Raw genomic sequence first — 19,056 nt, 5'->3', positions numbered from 1 at the left:
AGTGAAGTTTAAAGAAATGATCTCACGACAATGAAATGGTTCATCACACACTCATGCAATTTGGCTCATTGGACCCACAAAAGTCTTCGTTTTCTAGTCATACCCAGTGTTTGCAATTCAAGACTGTTTCTGGACGCCAGTACGCAGAAATATTAAAATACACCATTTTTAGAATATTAGAAAATAACACATTTATACTGCATGCAAATAGATGGAATGGATTCTCATAAAGTGTGGAGAGTCTGGGTACCATAGAACCCATTTTCATTCACATATCTTCAGGAGCCGTCATGGACCCCCGTTACCCTCTCCAGTCTAGAACTGGTTCTCGGTTAGCTTTAGGAACACATCCTGAGTTGGGCTCAAATAAACCTTTCTGTCAGAAAGTCCTGAAGGCAAACTTCTGCAACGTGCGTTCACTGACGGTGGATGTCCAGGAATGTCATGTAGAAAACACGAATCTCTGATTTTCTCTGTGCGGCTTTAAATGTAGCATCAACGCACGAGCCAATCACAACGTCAACGAGTCTTTCCGTAAAGTGGAGCGTTGTGTTCAGAAAGAGAAGCTACGTCATTTGTGTTTGTTGTATTAACGTTTAAAGCTACTGGTGGCGAAGACAGCAGCGGTGAGTATCGTGGTTCAGTAGTAATTGGAGATAAATGTGATTTATAGAGGAAAATAAATACGAACACAAATAATTGACCATATTTCCTCCCCAGCTAGCGTTAGATAGCCTGCTAGCAACGAACGTTAGCCACAAGTCATGTAACGTGAAGTAGCGTTGACTTAACTAACGTCGTGACTTACGGTAGGAAAGAGAAGACCTACAGCGGAAAGTCTCCACAGATACAGGTAGTTTATCAGATTACAGGTGTTTCATTAACAATGAGAGTTATTTAGTTTATGGACGTTCACAAGGTCCTTCATATCCATGTTTCATAAAAACACTTATTTCGATGTTTGGGATGATTTAATTGCTACATGATGATATTAATAGGTCGGTTTCTCTGTCATTTGGAACACCAACGCGTTTAAATGTAGAACCACGTGTTCCTCACGAGCTAACCAAGAAGAAACATGACAACATGTAACCATTACATGTGTAACAGTGACAACATGCAACCATTACATGTGTAACAGTGACAACATGCAACCATTACATGTGTAACAGTGACAACATGCAACCATTACATGTGTAACAGTGACAACATGCAACCATTACATGTGTAACAGTGACAACATGCAACCATTACATGTGTAACATTGACAACATGCAACCATTACATGTGTAACAGTGACAACATGTAACCATTACATGTGTAACAGTGACAACATGTAACCATTACATGTGTAACAGTGACAACATGCAACCATTACATGTGTGGAGACATTCTAGAAGACAACAGGACACATACTCATGATTCATCTAATACACAGAAGAGACATGACAGTTTGTCCACACTTCTCTATCAGCCTCTTCATTAGACACACCGGACCATTTTAAATGATAAGTATTAGTTAATCAAGGTAATATAACTCACATATAACACAGTAGTTAAGGTAATCACACACACCTTGATACTTTTAATCAAAGACTTCTTTTGTTATTGATGGGTGAGTCAATAATAGATTATTATGGACTATTCTCACTTCAGTGGGTTTCTCTGTGATGTGTGACCTTTAGAAATGCAGACCACTCTGTGTATAATATACCTCATGATTCATGTGTTTGCACCGGTACGTTCTCCTCTCGTGTGTTTATGTTTCATTTGTGTTTAGCTTGTGACTTTGTGTCTCTCAGTCATCATGTCAAAGCCCAGTCTGCTGGTCCTGTATGGGAGCCAGACCGGTACGGCCCAGGACACGGCCCAGAGGATTGCACGACAGGCGCAGAGAAGGCGGCTGCAGGTTCGAGCGCTGCCTCTGGATAACTATAATGTGGTGAGTGTGTCGGTAACGAGGAAGGCGATGACGGGCGATGTGTTGCTGTTCGGACCTGTTCTAGTCCCAGCACCAGGTCCCTGCAGTGGTCTGTGATGTTTGTTCAGGCCCTCATGAGTGTTTCCTCTCATCTAACAGGCCAACTTGATCTCAGAGTCTCTGGTTGTTTTTGTGTGCTCCACCACGGGCCAAGGAGACCCTCCAGACAATATGAAGGTAGTGAAAGAGGAGAAGACGACGTATAGTGAGATTCATGTAGTTTAAACAATCACAAGATGCAGGTGAACATGGACCTGACGAGTTTCTTGTATCGATAGTTTGTTCTGATCTTCTGTTATACCAGACCTCTTACATTAGTTCTGTTGCACTGGTTGTCCATCTCTACTTTCCTCACAGGTCTTCTGGAGGTTCGTCTTTAAGAAGTCTTTGCCCGTTGGCTCTCTGAGTCGCTTGGACTGTGCTGTACTGGGCCTGGGGGACTCCTCCTATCCGAAGTCAGTATTTCAGGTCTACAGTTCTCACGGTACACATTCACAGTGACTCATGGTCGACCACGTTCACCCGTAGGTTCAATTTTGTGGCCAAGAAGCTTCATAAGCGTCTTCTGCAGCTGGGTGCCAGTATGCTGCTGCCTGTCGGGCTGGCAGATGACCAACACGACCTGGGGTGAGAAACTGAATCATCCCTCATTCATCAGGAATGATTATTATCAATAATCATGATAAATAAATGGCATAGCGACAGCCTTCTACTGGTTGAAACATGGCTGTTGTAATTTAATTTGCTGATGGCTGACCTGAGGTGACTCATTTGGAGCCAGCTCTCTTCACCTTTGTATGTTCCGTACCTGTAGCATGACTTCATGGGAGAATTAGCTAGCTAGCTATCTGGCTATCTGCCCCTAAATGGGTAAAATCCCTCCAGTGTAGGAAACACACTTGAATCTTCAATTTATCAATTAATCATTAAAGTAGAGTGAGTCTGGAGCAGTGGGGGAAGATGTTACCTTTGCTTACCTCAAACTGTGAACCAGGTCAGACGCTGTGATTGACCCGTGGCTCACGTCATTTTGGGAGAAGGTGTTTGCTCTGTACCCATGTTTGGCTGATGTGATTCCACTGAGGGAAGATGAACCGTGAGTATCATTTTGTAGTTGTGTTATAGATAGTTTTTGTCTCTTTCAAGCCTTTTATTAACTTCTATTGGGGTTTTGTATTGGAGCCTAGTCTGTGTGTTTTTTGCTTCCCTCTTGTGAAGGCTCCCTCCAACATACACGTTCCACTTCCTGGATGAAGTAGAAGAGAAGACGGACGACAGGCTGAGGATTCCCACAGAACACACTGTCCCCTCCCAGTCCGCTCCCTTTCCTGCCAGACTAGTGTCCAACAGGAGAGTCACGGACACGTCACACTTTCAGGATGTGAGGCACATGGAGTTTGACATCACAGGATCCAGTATTGAGTAAGTAGCTTTGAGTCCCTTTTGGGTGTGGGTGAGCTCAGGTTGTGGCTCGTTGATACATACTGGTCTCCTTTTAATTTGAGAGCTCATTAAGTCTTTGAAATCTGGGATTACAGAGTTGAATTTGTCAAAATACATCCCTGTGGTCCCTGAGCCTGTTCTGAGGATCCGTTTCTGCTTTTATTCTGACAGTTCATCATCTGTTGTTAGGGTAGATTACATTCTAAACTGGTATTTGTTCTCCTGACATCTGAAGAACCGTGACAGTAGGAGACAGTAGAAGCAGTTCGTCAGCCTGAAACAGACACCTCTCTATCGAGGAGGGAGACGACTGAACACTTCACTTATATCCACGTGATTAAAGTCAACCTGAGCAACACCTCTTCTCTGGGTCAACGATTCACTTTAACTTTTAACACATTTAGTCATATCCCGATGAGGAAGACTGTAATCGACTCCTTCACATCAAATACAGTGAAAGGCTTCTTCTAATCACACTAATTAGATTTCTACTGAAGATGAAGTGTTCCTTAAGGACATCTAGTGTTCTTTTATTCAACACTGCTGATACCACGGGAGGTACTGGTGTCTGATTTGTCCCCACTCTTATGAACGGAGGAGATAGAACACTTGTGAAAACATCCTGACTGCACTACGACGTTGAAACACTTCATCACTGTACTCTGCATCTCTGGATGCTGCATTTCACATCTAGCTTGTTGTCGTCTGGACCACGAGCTTTACTGAGCCGACGCATTCTGTCTGTGTCAACTCTTCAAGAGGTTTGTTGTCTTTAATTGTTTCTTCTATTGTTTCACATCCATTGATATGAATTTAATTTGATGTCTTTGTACAGATGTGCTCTCCAGATGTCACCATGTTGGATGATAAGCTTGTGCTTGTTTTGTGCTGTTGTTGTTGTTAGTATAACTATGATATCAATGAAGATAATAAACATGTTAAACATATATTATGCTTTTATAAATGTATTAGATCAATTGCACAGTCCTTGAAGCTGGGTGTAGCTTTTTCCAAATGGAAAATATTTATTCTTTTGTCTTCTTTATTTAAATTCTCTCTCTCTCTCTCTCTCTCTCTCTCTCTCTCTCTCTCTCTCTCTCTCTCTCTCTCTCTCTCTCGGTTGTGGTGTTGCTGTGTAGGTTTGCTGCTGGTGACGTGGTGATGATGCGTCCATGTAACACTCCAGAGGACGTACAGCGATTCTGTCAACTACTGAGATTAGATCCAGAGTCCATGTTCACTCTCATGGCCTCAGACAACACTGCAGGTGTGTGTGTGTGTGTGTGTGTGTGTGTGTGTGTGTGTGTGTGTGTGTGTGTGTGCGTGTGCGTGCGTGTGTTTTCAAAGAAATCAAGCAAGCCTAACAGCCCAAAACAAGCAGGCCTACAAATGACTTTAGCCATGAGAGGAATTCCAGTTTGATTTCAGTTGATAGCTTCTCTTATTGTCACCTGCTGTGAGTCTAGTGTTCAATAAACTTTATGAAATAATCATATACTGTACATACATTGATAGAAACGTATTAATGAACCAATCGCATATGAAATTATTAAAACGCTACTTCATTAGTATTCCATTGCAGATTTTTATTGTATTTCAAAATGCACTTTTATTTATTTTTTATGAAACAAACCCGTCTTCTCAGTTCAAGCCAGGCTTCCTCAGCCGTGTACTGTCCGCCACCTGGTGGAGGGCTACCTGGACATAGCCGCCGTGCCTCGTCGCTCCTTCTTTGAGCTGCTGTCTACCTTTGCCACCAACGAGATGGAGCGGCAGAAGCTGGTTGAGTTCAGCTCAGCGGCGGGCCAGGACGAGCTGCACAGCTACTGCAACAGGCCCCGACGCACCGCGCTGGAGGTAGAGGATCGGGGTTAGAGTCGGTGCAGTTCAGTCTTGTCAAAATAAATGTAGCTTTTTACTTATTTTAAAGCCACTGTGTGTAAGATTTCATGTGATTATAGCATCGTTTTAATTACTCTTATAGTATATATTGTTGTTTGTAGAAAAATTCGGCAATCTTGCTGAAGATAGTCAAAGTGTTGCTGTCTGCCTCAGTGTCTTTTATGTTTAAATCATGCACATAAAGGCTTTGAAATTGTAAACGTGTGCTCTTGCTGCTGCAGGTCTTGGCAGATTTCCCCCATACCACAGCAGAAATCAAAGTAGACTATCTCCTAGATCTATTCCCTGAGATCCAGCCTCGCTCGTTCTCCATCGCCTCCTCTCTCCAGGTAGTCCTTCATGACGACTATTAAATGCTATGAAAAGATGTGCTGTGCTTCACCTGGATGCCTCAAAAACTGTTCTAAAGCCTTCTCTCCACACAGGCTCACCCACACAGGCTTCAGATCCTGGTAGCTGTGGTTCATTACAAAACCAAGATGTATAAACCAAGAAGAGGCCTCTGCTCCACCTGGTTAGCCTCCCTGGACCCTGCTCAAGGTCTCTCACCACAAGTGTTTAGATCGCCTCTACAGAAATGACTTCATTCTGGTTGGCTGGCTGTTGTGTGTCCTTCAGTTTATAAGATACACTACATAACTTGGAGAATACATACCTCCTGATGCAAAATACATTTGATTACCTGTTGCATTACAATTAATTAATAATAATTCATTTTTTTGTGTCCTACTAAACGGTGTTGCAGGGGAGGTGTATGTGCCTCAGTGGGTGAAGAAGGGAAGTCTCAAGTTCCCCAAAGAGAAAGACACCCCTGTGATAATGGTTGGACCTGGAACAGGAGTGGCGCCCTGCAGGTCGGCTTTACAAGAAAGGATGGCTGAGGGGAAAAATGGTGAGACCTTTACCTTTCTGACTTTGTCTCTTGTTTTCTAAATAACTGACATTACTCCACATCATTTCACAGCTTTGACATGACACACGTCCTCCTTGTCTTCCTGCTGTTTAGCCAACGTCCTGATCTTTGGCTGTCGCTCTGAGTCCAAAGACTTCTACTTCAGGTCAGAGTGGGAGGCCATGATGAAGACTGGACATCTGACCCTCTTCACTGCCTTCTCAAGAGACCAGGTCAGACTAAAGCACATGCGAATGATCACAGGAAGTCTGAAACGTTCACAGCGTACATCGACCTTCTGTCTTCTACGGTGTCTTTATTTTATTGGGTTGTCCATCCATCCATCTGTCTGCTGCATTCATGTGAACACATTATCTCAAGAAGGCCTGGAGGGAACCTTTTCAAATGCAGCACAAACTTCCACTTGAACTCCAGGATGAACTGAATCCATTCTGTAGGTCAAACGTAAAGATCACTGTGACCTCACAAAACATGTTTCTGGCCAAAGCTCACAATTAACACAAATGTCTTAGAGGATAAAATGATGATGGCTGGTTGTTGCAGGCATACAGCTGCAAGGCGGTACTTCTAGTTTATACTACCACTGGGGGGTTGGTTATCAAGTTCTACATGGTGGCTTTACAGACCCAAATCGTTGCCCCTGTTAAATGTCTTCAGTTTGCCATCCAGCTTTCCCCCAATTTACCTGAATACATTTAGTTGTTTGAAGCAGATGTTTACATAGCAATATCAAATATTAGAGATGCATTATGAGCTGTTTACAGTAGCTCTAATCAGTAACAAAGTAAAAGAATGACATTTAGAATTTTTGATGGTTTACTCTGACTTCAGAGTGGTTCAAATTATTTTTGGATTGGCGATGTTTATGTTATATGCATGTAATGTGTAGTAGGAGATATGGATCATCGGTGATTGGAAATTGGTATTGGTGGCAAAGAAAACGTGATCAGGGAATCTCTAAAAGTTATATTTGCTCACTATTTATCTCTTGTGCTGATCCCGTGACTGAAGGGCGTGACACGAAATGGTGAGTTTTATGAGCGGTGAGCAGATACCGTCATTGACTTCAGCGGCTTAATGCAATCTGCAACGATTTAAGGACACAGAAACATCTGTCAGCATCTTTATTTTCATAAAATCTTTATTTTGCAAAAATAAAATCTCTAGAATTGTTTTGGAAAGAAGGCTGTCGTACTGCACCTGCACTCTTTCTGTGGTAAAAACAAGAGGAAATGGAATAGTGGTTAAAGGAAACGCACAACCACACGTTTTCTGCCACTACATACAATTTCTGTGTATTTTGTTTTGACTAATAAGAAAACTGAGTGCTTTTGTATTTCAGGAGGAAAAGGTGTATGTGCAGGACCGTGTGAGGGAGAACGCTGAGCTCCTCTGGGACTTGATTGCCAATAGACGTGCCTGCTTTTACATTTCTGGGTGAGTCCAAGGCACCAAAACCATCTTTCCTGTGTTCACATCTAAGTTATCTGAGGAGTGCCACTAGTTGTCTGAGTGCCACTAGTTGTCAGAAGAGTGCCACTAGTTGTCTGAGGAGTGCCACTAGTTGTCTGAGTGCCACTAGTTGTCTGAGGAGTGCCACTAGTTGTCAGAAGAGTGCCACTAGTTGTCTGAGTGCCACTAGTGGTCAGACGAGGACAACTAGTGGCACTCCATTTCAGTGGAGGCTAATGGCTATCACGACGGGGGTTTACACATGTCTGTTAATAATAATAGTGGCAGCCCTGTGACACTGTTCTGACAGCTTGCGGCAGACTTACAACCTTGTTTTTTTTTTCTATGCAGTAATGCTAAACAGATGCCAACCAGTGTGTGCGACGCTCTGAAAGAGGTGTTCCAGCAGGAGGGAGGCGTGTCCTCAGAGGACGCCTCGCAGATGCTGGCAACCATGGAGAGGACAGGCCAGTTCCAGAGTGAGACCTGGTCTTGATCACATGCCCTTGGCCCACTACTTGGAGTTCACATTAAGCTGCTGCTACCATGTTGACTGCATGATACAATCCCTGATTTGGAATAAAAGTGTCAGCACATCAGCATATTTAAGCATGGAAGTTCATTCAAGCCCTTTTGACATTACCTCAGCAGTGTACTGTAGAAGAGTCATTCCCAAAGACTGGATCGAGACCCCAGGTGGGTTGCAGGAAGTTCTTTTTAGCGTTGCCAAATAAAGGAGCAGAATTTCTTCCATTGTCTTTGACTTTCTATCTGCAGTACACCTTTGAGCCACATGAGGGAGCCTGAATGTTCCTTTTGCTCTGAGAGTTGTTGTCACATTGAATCTGATATGAAAGGTGAGTGTACATTACATTCTGTTTGTTTGATTGATGAGAGGAAATTAAAAGAATGAGTCTGTTAATTCTGCCTGAATGCATTTATTCTGTCTCGTTAAAGTATTTAACATAAAACAAAGTAGTGATTTATATTTGTATTATAAAAGATAACAAGGTGATGTGGAAATGGCAGTAAAGATGGTCAGGAATGTACGCAACGCTCCTTTAGGTGGGGATGATTTGTCATTTTAAAAAAGAAGTTTGTCAAACACGGGTCTAGGAACTGTTCACCAGATAGCCAATGCTATATCCAGGTTGCATGGGGCATATAAACACCTCAGCAGGGACAGTGTAGGTACGTCCATGTGCACCTTTACTGTACCACTGTGTGAGAGACAGCTGGTCAGAGGGTGAAGAAACAACCCTGTGTAATAAATGATCCACACAACAGTAACCACTGAGCCATTGTTTTAAGGTGTGGCTGTAACACTAGGTTGTACAGCATTGCTCAGAGTCAGTGGGCATTCTCATCCAACACCAGAGACCATCGCTGACATCCTCCTGATACACACTCCTGTGAGCGCGGCAGCAGCTCATCAGTGAAGCTTCCAGCTGAGGTCATTTTGTTCAATACATCCAACATGGTAGAAGTGAAGCATGCTGTTTCAACACCTGTTAGAAATCCAAATCTCTCTCTCCATCTGTCTGTCTGTCTCCTCTCTCCATCATCTGATGTCCGTCTGTCTGTCTCTCTCCATCATCTGATATCTGTCTGTCTGTCTCTCTCCATCATCTGATGTCTGTCTGTCTGTCTCTCTCCCTCCATCATCTGATGTCTGTCTCTCCATCATCTGTCTGTCTCTCCTCTCTCCATCATCTGATGTCTGTCTGTCTCTCTCCATCATCTATCTGTCTGTCTCTCTCCATCATCTGATGTCTGTCTGTCTGTCTCTCTCCATCATCTGATGTCTGTCTGTCTGTCTCTCTCCATCATCTGATGTCTGTCTGTCTGTCTCTCTCCATCGTCTAATGTCTGTCTCTCTATCCTCTATGTCTCTCTCTTACTCTTCACCAACAGTAGTTTGTTTGTTTTGGAGCCACTCTGTAATGTAAATGTATGCACCATGAGGTTTATCAAATCAAACACCTCCATTCATCCTCTCCCCTGGTTCTGAAGGAGTGATCACAGAGCTCTCACAGCTCTTCTAATAGTAAAGATCAGAGTAGTCAGGGAGCAGCTCGTCATTCATTTAATCAACAGTTCTCACTCAGGACCCAAAACAGTTGATTCAGACATCCCTTATTAAAATCAGTGAAATATAGCCACAGTCTGTTAACACATGAATCTTCAAATTGGTCTTCAATCAGCTGTAACATGTCCATGAAACATCTCCAGAACATTGAAATGAGTCGTGGTGAGAGTAGACGATGATCCAGAGACAGAACCAGGAAGTGAACATGAGCCTTCTGTTCAATAACAAACTGTAAACAGTGGTTTGTAGTCTGGTGATCACACAGCACTAGGACTTCTCCATTACCAGTTTCTATTGGCTGGCTGTGCATATCCACACAGTTGAACTTGGACCTGAGATCCTGCTCAACATCACACCGACGCAGGAAATGCATGCTTGAATCTGTCCGTCTTGAACTGGAGACTTAGCAACTATTCGTAAGACAGAAGTGTTATGTGGCCGTACCTTTAGACCTGGTAGACCAGACAAGAAGAAGACTGATGTATGGAGTTAGGAACACGCACTGCAGATCATTTCACAGATAATAAATGGATTACTGTATACTCTAACTGTCCCATGGAGGAGGTCCTATCTGAGAGCCAGAGTGTGGACTTGGTAGATCTCCTTTGGGAAGTTAGTTTGTTGCTCTTCGTGGAGGATGCGGAGGCCCGCTCTGCTCACCAGACTATGAACTATTTCCAGGTCTCGGCAGACGCTGCTGTCCACCTCATCGGGGACCACGCCCTCATACGACACATTGTCCTTGATGATGATGAGGCCGTTGGGCCGCAGGGCTTTCTGGCAACGCTGCAGGAAGTCCACCAGGTGGGCGTCTGTCAGGTGGCCTGAAGGGAAAAATCAGGAGGAAAGGCTTCATATGTATTGTCCATAGACCTCTGATTGAGTGCTTTTCATCACTTCTGCCTTAACCCTACTCATACATAGGTGGTATGGCTTCCTTCTTCATTTCTTCTAAGACATTTCTATCACCAACAAATGTGCTCAACAAGGTTTAACTAAAGTTACGTCCAGTCAGGTCACTCAGCGGTAGTCCAGTAGATGGCTCAATAGAAGGGCAACGTGTGTGTGTGTGTGTGTGTGTGTGTGTGTGTGTGTGTGTGTGTGTGTGTGTGTGTGTGTGTGTGTGTGTGTGTGGAGCCACAGTCATCTGTATGAGCCCGTCCACATTTTAGCAGTCCAATCAAATGCAAAGGACTTGATTTACATTCCTCTCAGAGCTGTGCAAAGGATGGCTGCGTGGCCCCTCCCCTGCTGCATGCTACATACTTCTATACAAGCTCTGTTCAAGTGACACACAGAAGCCCGTCAGTCATACTGACCTCCAGAACAGGTTGTGTTACACGCGGCCTGGAAGTGTCACTAGCTGCCTGAAGCGGCTACAAGTCATTTCAAGTTTGCTGCACGACGCCGTCACAGAGCAGACAGGAAGATGTCAGGAGTGTTACTCTGCCTCTGATTGGCAGGTTAGTGGAGGAATGAGATTGGCTGTTTGGAGTGGGACATGCCTTTGTCATCCGAGGAACAAACATTACCGCCACAGGGTGAAGTTGATTCCCGACAAGACGGGGGACGTGTTGTGCCTGTTATGTAAGACGACTTCCACCATTGCTTACTGATGGCAGCCATTGTGCAGACTCACCAATGACCCACTGGATCCAGATGACATCATAGCGTCCACTCTCCGGTACGAGGTCCTGCAGGCCGCTGCAGAGGTACCTCCCCACCCTCTTGCCCTCCTCTCCCAGGTACGTCCTGGCTTTGTCTAGAAACTCCTGTGTCACGTCCACCAGGTCCACCGTCTTGAACAGAGGCAGCAGGAGACGCTTGGTGATCCTCCCGATGCCTGCTCCACAGTCCAGAGCGCAGTCCGTGCCCGTCTTCCCATTCCCTTCCTTCAACAGCAAAAACACAGGAGAGGAAACACACGAGAGGTCGCTAGTGAATAACAGCTGCTTCTGTCGGGGTCAACCGGCTCTGAAGCCCTAACCCTAACCGTGACCAACATCGGTCGTATATCGTCATTGTTTGTGAATCTGCAGGTTACAATTTACAAGTACAAATCTCTCTCTCTCTCTCTCTCAAAGTTCTTACACCGAGGAACTTGTGCAGGAAAGCCTTGGATCCATTGATGTCGATGCTGGAGATGCTGCCGTAGCCCCCCAGCATGCCATCCACTGTGGGGGGGACGTCCCTCCAGTAGTCCTCTGCATTGGAGTAGAAGTTTGTCTCACTTTCTGCTATGTCTCCCATCCTGTCAAAGTACACAGATGACACGGTTCCCTCAGAGAAAAGGCTACACTAACTACTACTACTACTACTACTACTACTTCTACTCATGAGCTGTACAGAAATACAGTCGAAGACTTCTTCAACTAAAGATATGAACAGTCTGGTGCCTTACCTGCATTATATTACTCTAGTTTAATTACTATCTTTTGTACTTTATACCATCTTTTTATCATATTTTGTTTATTTTTACCTATGTAAAGCCCACCGTGTGTTTACACACACACACACACACACACACACACACACACACACACACACACACACACACACACCAGCTGTCAGCACCCATCAGCCTCATCTTGTGACCAGGACAGAGTGCATACTTTTCCTCTGAGGCTCAGCAGCAGAATGTATGAGACTGAAGCTGGACGTCTGGCCCACCAGCTTTATTCATAATGAGCGTACCAGTACCACCACATGAGCCCAGTACTACCACACGTGAGCCCAGTACTACCACATGGGCCCAGTACTACTACGTGAGCCCAGTACCAACACACGTGAGCCCAGTACCAACACACGTGAGCCCAGTACCACCACACGTGAGCCCAGTACTACCACATGAGCCCAGTACTACTACGTGAGCCCAGTACTACCACATGAGCCCAGTACTACTACGTGAGCCCAGTACCAACACACGTGAGCCCAGTACCACCACACGTGAGTCCAGTACCAACCCATGAGCCCAGTACTACTACGTGAGCCCAGTACCACCACATGTGAGCCCAGTACTACCACACATGAGCCCAGTACTACCACATGAGCCCAGTACTACCACATGAGCCCAGTACTACTACGTGAGCCCAGTACCACCACACATGAGCCCAGTACTACCACATGAGCCCAGTACTACTACGTGAGCCCAGTACCAACACATGACACAGTTACGTGTGACCATTGGACGTTAACGTGACGCTGCTCAGTGTGTTTCACACACTTAAACAGAGTTTGAATACTTCCTGTTAGTAATAACTTAATAAGTAATAACGCTGTAATAGCAGCTGTGGCTGCTGATACAGCGCGAGCTTGGAGCCGACGTCATGGCCACGTGCACGTGCAGAGGTGAAGTTGTAAATAGAGCGGAACCTTTAAAATATGAGACATTTAACTCATTCTTAAAAGCTGTTCGTTAATAATAACACATGCATCCATGTTTTTTTCATCATGAAACACTACTGTTCATTACAATGTAACGTTAAGTGACATAATGAGCACGCGCTAACTAGCCAAGCAGCTAGCTGTCCGGTGACGGCTCTGTTTCCAGGGTAACAGAGTGAACTTCTTAAAAGCGCTTCTTGATAACAACACGTACCTCGTCTCGTGTCAGCTCCCTCTCCCTCCTCTTCCTCCTCTTCCTCCTCTCCCTCACGGTCCGGTCCGGTGTCTCTGCTTCCTTTCTATTTGAGACTCCATGGCTGTGCACGTGCAGCACGTCATTTCCTTATTTGGTTCCCGGGAGAACACGTGACAGCAGCGCCCTCACTGGCTGACTGTACCCACTGGAAAACATGTCTAATAAAGTACATGTGAATGAATACAAAGGTGAATGTAATGAAAACATGCTGTGAAATGGAGTGGAGCAATAATACATGTAGACTAGCGTGTACTCAAAGAATCATGCAAATGTTCTGTCTGATGGTCATTTCTATAAATACCTCTCAACATGGAGGTCTGAATTGTGTTTTAAAGGCTTAATACTACTAAGCACACTAGTAGTATTAAGAACAATGCACTTGTCAGACTGATACAAGATAAATGATGTTTGATTTCCTTTTAGCTGCTTTGTTTTCAGGGTCCTGGTGCTGTTGGTACTGGCTCACTGTCTACTGTGACACCTTCTTCTTCTATGGTGAGTGAGGATGTCTGCTGTGAAGAAGGCCTCAGCAGCAGTGTGAGACTGTTCTTCTGTGCACCTTTGAGAGCAGGACACATGTCGACAGGCTCTGCAGTGGGTTCAACTCGCGGGGCCTTCTGCACGCTCGGTTACACAGAGCTGCAGTGCAGCACATGAAGCACCAGGGGGCAGTGCGGTATCGAGCCATGAACGATCCACTTGTGACCTGTCCTGCTTTGAGAACACTTTGTCAGAGCAGTGTTCTGTCATGCTCTGCGTCGTACCCTCAGTGACTATGAGACTATAATCTGCTGATATCTGACACCTCACCAATTCCTGTACATGTGCATTCACCAAATAGTGATGTACTCTTATTGATTATTCACATTGTATTAGTGTTAACGAGTGTCAGTCTGTCCCAAGAGAAGTATTCATCGAGGGAGGAGGAACGTAGAGGAGAGAGGGACGTTGTGAGTCACTTTACTGAACACACTTCATGTTGTTCAAGTCAATGACTGTGACTGTGTTTCCATGACGACTCAGTACATTTCAGCTGCTGATGAAAGCCATTAGATATGACTGAAAGCTCCAGAAGAAGCTAGCGTTACAGGTATGTCTGACTGACTCAGCAGCTGTGAGTAGAATGTCTTCCTGCTCCGACCTCTGGGAAGAGGAACCAGACTATCACACACGTCAGCTGGTCTCCTGGTCCACTAAAGGGCTTCTGACTGTCTCCTGTTCAGTCTCTTTCATTCCCTTCAGTAAACTCATATCATCCCTCTCTCTAAGGTTAGGGTTATCAGAGAGCGTAGCTTTCATTAAGTTTGAACCAGGCTCTGATAGCAACGCACAAGGTGTCCTCTAGTGTCTGTATGAGACGCCAGCATCTACAATGTAAACCATGGACGTCATCATTAGACGCTCAGAGAACATGGGAGTGTGATGACGTAGTGTAAAGATAAAGGGAGGACCCAGGAGACCGCCGTCTGACCCTGGTGTCCAGGTTTTACTTTAAGTTTTGTCTTGTTGAACTCATTTACGTACTTATTTTACTTACTTATCTTTAACTCAGTGGTTTTGTTACTGAGCAAGTGTTTTGTTTAAGTTCACAAGGTGGACCACGTGTTTGTGCGTTAGAAAGTGACGTCCGGCAGTCTGACCAAGCGTCAGCGTGTGATGAGTCGACATGAGAACGTGTTGGAACACAGTGGATCAGGGCTGAGCTGTCGTCTGAAGTTCAAAAGATACCGTGTTTATTGGTGACACTAGTGATTCTGTGAAGTCTCTGTGAGAGTACCATGCATGTTTGTGTATACAGTACAAACATGAAGACGTAAGGTCATCATGGACCTATAAGAACAAAGGGAGTAGAGGAGATCCTCAGATATGGGTCAATATAACGCTATACTACATACTGATACTATGCAGTATGTGTGTAAATGATTGTGGTGTAGTAGCAGCTGTGGTGAGCTCCTCTCTGTGTTGTTGTCTAGTGTTCACACTGAGTTTGTTGCTCTTCCAGTGTGAACGCACATGCGCTTGAGTAACCATAGCAACAAGGCTGCTGTTTCTCAGATTGTTGCCGTTAACTCGCCATCGGTACTAACGTGTGAGTGATGATCTGAGAACACTCTGTCGGTGGCCTTGGTATGAGCATGGTGGTGCAGTGAGCTGTCACCAGGTTTTATCATGTTATATAAATGTTATTTATATTGATATTTATTGTATAAATGTTCAGATGTTCACATTTCAGTCCTGGTTCATTTATTTCTGAGTGAAGTCTGAAGTCTTGATTCTTGGGCTGCATCTCATTTGTTGTTACTATTCAGTTCCATTTTTTCCATTTTGTGTAAACGGTATTTTTCTGCAAATGTCGCCACAGTTTATAATACTGCAAATATATCAATATTGTAATACTTCAGTGGTTCATAGGCTCCACACAGGGACTCAACAGACATTTATTTCAATGAAAATCTTCAAGATTGCTGCTTTAAGGAGCCACCAGAGATGTGGAGTAGACCTGTGAACTGGTCTGGTCCCGTACTGTGGATCAGTGGAGCGGAGGGTTATGAGGGCTGGTTAGACCAGGTACCTTCAGGGGAATAACATGAAACGAGATGACAGTACAAACAAGTCCTCTAGGTGAGTCAGCTCCAGGGGCCTGGTGTGTGCATGTTGGCTCACACTGATTGAAGAAGCATATTATTATTATTATTATGTTATTGTATTTATATGTTCAGTATATCGTTGTGTCAAAGTGCATTTCCATTTTCATTCACAAATATGAAACCAATAATATAAATGATACACAATCACATTTCCTAAAATCCTAAAAATATACGAAAATAAATAATTAAAATAAATAAGATTTGACCTTACATGTGTAGAATCTAAAATAAAGGAGACATCAATTAAATCTAATAGGCGTAAGAAGATCATCGCTGGTTCCCCTCCTCTCACTCACTCATTAGAGGAATGAAACACTAGAAAAGCTACCACTCTATGTGTGAGGTGTGATGTGAGCGGATGACAAATCACACTGTGAGTCTGCCCTTTAATATGTATCGTATCCTTCCAAACGTAATGTACTGTACTCCTGAGTAAACGAATGCTCCACTGTGTTCACCAGCTGGTCTCTGAGTCTTGTGTACGGAGGCTTTATCAAAGCTTTCACTGAGAACAGCAGCCTGCTGTGACCGACAAACACACTACAGCGGAGAGAGGGAACCAAAACCATGAGCTCATAGGGGAACTGCAGTCAGGTGACATCGCTGTGAGCGACCCTCTTCACATCCAGGTATTCATGAAACACTGTTAACATGAAAACACTGCAGCAGTAAACTGAACAGAACAAAGTTCTGAAACAACGTTAATGAAGGAACATTTTGTATGGATGGACTAATGAGGTGGGTTTTTAATCTGCTTCAGTTTTGTATGATTATTGTTATTATTTGATTCATCATTTTTTGAAACAGCTTCCATAATCGTGACGCTCAGTACAAACCGTTCCTCGTGTCTGGTGATGTTTTTGTACCGCCCTGACTTGACGTGAAGCAGAGTTGAACCAACAGCCAAAGACCTGTGTTGTGTTCACGTACGCTACCCCAGCTGTAGAATCAGAAGAGCTCAGGCTGTGTTTTAACTGTTGTATTTGTGAACCCTAGGTGAGACAACGTTCTCGTTCTACCACTGTAGATTCATTAAAGTCCACGTGGGCTGGACACACACAGTACACAACACTACTACTACACGCTGTAAATACTGCTGCTGATAGAATATGCTCCTCACATGATGAAGAGTCTGAGTGTGAGACAAAAAGGGAAAGACATCGATGACCACAGAAGTAGTGGAGGAAAAGAGTAGACACAAAACATTGATTAACACACTGAGAGCTTTGAGAGAGAATGAGATGGAGGGAAGAGGAGAGGAAGGAGAGACAGAGGGATGAGGCTGCTGCACAGTTGCTTTGGTGCATTTTCTCATAAATATTTCAGGGAGGTATACTCCCCCTCAACACCTCCACCCTGCTCTCACTGCTGTGGTTTGGACTGCAGAGAGAGACAGTGAAAAGAAACTGACCTCACCATGAGCTCGGCTCTGACACGATCCAAACTGAACTAAGGTTCTGTGGAAAAGTGGAAAATCTGTGTTAAGTGAAGTGAGTGATTCACTGTGATTAACACTGCTCACAGATACAGTGGATGCTGCTCATTGTTCGGCTTGGCAGAGACCCTATTAGCTGGTGGAAGACAGTCCGAGCCTTCACATCATTAGCAGTGGACACAGGGACAGATGGAGGTGAGACATCTGTCCCTGTGAGGCAGAGAGGGAGACAGGCAGAGGGGGAAAGAGAGACAAGGAGAGCGACAGAGATACAAGGCTATTTAAACGTTGCTGTTCTAGCCCAGTCTCATTGGAAAACTGTCCACAGTGAACTCAGCACTGAAATTAGATATTGATCCTTCCATCTCCTCCCAACCTCCTGCTCTCTCCCTCTCTAGCTTTGGGACTGCCCATACTCTCCTCTGGTGATCCCCTCTCTTTCCTTTAGCCTCCTCTCTCTCCTCCTCTTGGGATTCTTCTTGTCATTTCTGCATCCTTGCTTCCATCGCTTGCATCCTCCCACTTAAGAGAGGAGGAACGTTCTACGGACGAGATGTGAGAATGGAAGAAACGATGCGACTCTATTTTGAGATTTCACTTAGATGACCTATTCTCTGACCAGTGATCCCGATCGACACCATCGAAGAACACTTATGATCAGTGCAATGAAAACACCTATTTATTAGCATTTACAGCTGCAGACCTGACATACTGTAGTGGAAGAACAACTTGTGAATCAAACATTTGTAACCGCAGACGAGATGGCTGTTTATTCATGGCTTACACTCTGTGATGAGCTATCAGACCTGGAGTTCTGAATGTAGTGAGCCATTAAGGCACATTATCATTATCCATCACATTGTAAATGTTAATAAACTATTAATTAGTTGATTCCGCAGATCTTTTCCAGAAAGTAAATGACTTAATGGACCATTGAAGGGATCTTCCTCAAGAGACTATGTTGGAGGAGGAGATACACCAGTTATCCCAATATGTGTCCTTATTAATGGATTATTACTGAGCTATACACCTTTGAAGCCACATCTTTTATCTATTTTTTAATAACCCCAGGTACCATCATTCATCCCAATCCCCATCCCACCATCATTCAGGTGGATATGAAGAGGTTAATAAGTGATATAGACAGATAGTTAAAACTCCCTGTATAGAATATGCCTCATGGAAACAAGGCTGGATTTCCCAAAATGATCAGCTGAAACCAAGACCCTGCAACTGAGCCATCCCCACCACTATCAGTGTGTTGTGTCTGACACATTCTTACTGGTCCATCCACATTTTGAAAATAAAATGAAGCAATGTGTACGCTGTACATGGCTGTAATGAAAGATAACTTTTGGGCATAATGCTGATGAAAAAGCATAAACCCTTAAAACATTGCGGTAAGAAGACCACTACAAATGATTCATTTCTGCAACTATATGTTCATGTGTACATACATGTATCATCATGCATGCATCCACACACACACACACACACACACACACACACACACACACACACACACACACACACACACACACATACACACACAC

The 19,056-nt window shown here is 44.2% G+C and overlaps 2 protein-coding genes across 4 annotated transcripts; one reads left to right on the top strand and one right to left on the bottom strand.

The window, feature by feature from the left end:
- Positions 1 to 540: 540 nt before the first annotated feature.
- Positions 541 to 8,613, top strand: ndor1 (NADPH dependent diflavin oxidoreductase 1). 3 transcript variants are annotated; one of them, XM_068705669.1, is made up of 15 exons: positions 541 to 626; positions 1,803 to 1,942; positions 2,081 to 2,158; positions 2,339 to 2,436; positions 2,510 to 2,608; positions 2,976 to 3,077; positions 3,200 to 3,403; positions 4,564 to 4,691; positions 5,070 to 5,281; positions 5,548 to 5,655; positions 5,752 to 5,866; positions 6,072 to 6,218; positions 6,333 to 6,451; positions 7,582 to 7,676; positions 8,043 to 8,613. In XM_068705669.1, the coding sequence occupies exons 2-15, from the start codon at positions 1,808 to 1,810 to the stop codon at positions 8,185 to 8,187; spliced, it is 1,785 nt and encodes a 594-aa protein (XP_068561770.1). In that variant the 5' UTR covers positions 541 to 626; positions 1,803 to 1,807; the 3' UTR covers positions 8,188 to 8,613. The 3 variants fall into 3 exon arrangements, with proteins under 3 accessions (XP_068561770.1, XP_068561772.1, XP_068561771.1); XM_068705670.1 differs by lacking the exon at positions 541 to 626 and adding an exon at positions 715 to 853; XM_068705671.1 differs by lacking the exons at positions 7,582 to 7,676; positions 8,043 to 8,613 and having other exon boundaries at positions 6,291 to 6,364.
- Positions 8,614 to 9,761: 1,148 nt separating this feature from the next.
- On the bottom strand, positions 9,762 to 13,516 carry ntmt1 (N-terminal Xaa-Pro-Lys N-methyltransferase 1). Its single transcript, XM_068705672.1, has 4 exons — positions 13,379 to 13,516; positions 11,872 to 12,031; positions 11,420 to 11,672; positions 9,762 to 10,604 (listed from the first exon to the last, which is right to left on the bottom strand). The coding sequence occupies exons 2-4, from the start codon at positions 12,028 to 12,030 to the stop codon at positions 10,348 to 10,350; spliced, it is 669 nt and encodes a 222-aa protein (XP_068561773.1). The 5' UTR covers position 12,031; positions 13,379 to 13,516; the 3' UTR covers positions 9,762 to 10,347.
- Between the last annotated feature and the right edge of the window lie 5,540 nt (positions 13,517 to 19,056).

Source organism: Cebidichthys violaceus, unplaced genomic scaffold, assembly GCF_023349555.1.
Source record: "Cebidichthys violaceus isolate CVI_PGR_0920_01 unplaced genomic scaffold, fCebVio1.0.p SCAF_12, whole genome shotgun sequence".
Classification (NCBI taxonomy): domain Eukaryota; kingdom Metazoa; phylum Chordata; class Actinopteri; order Perciformes; family Stichaeidae; genus Cebidichthys; species Cebidichthys violaceus.
Note: the sequence above shows the minus strand (reverse complement) of the source record. Positions and strands in the feature narration are given on the sequence as shown.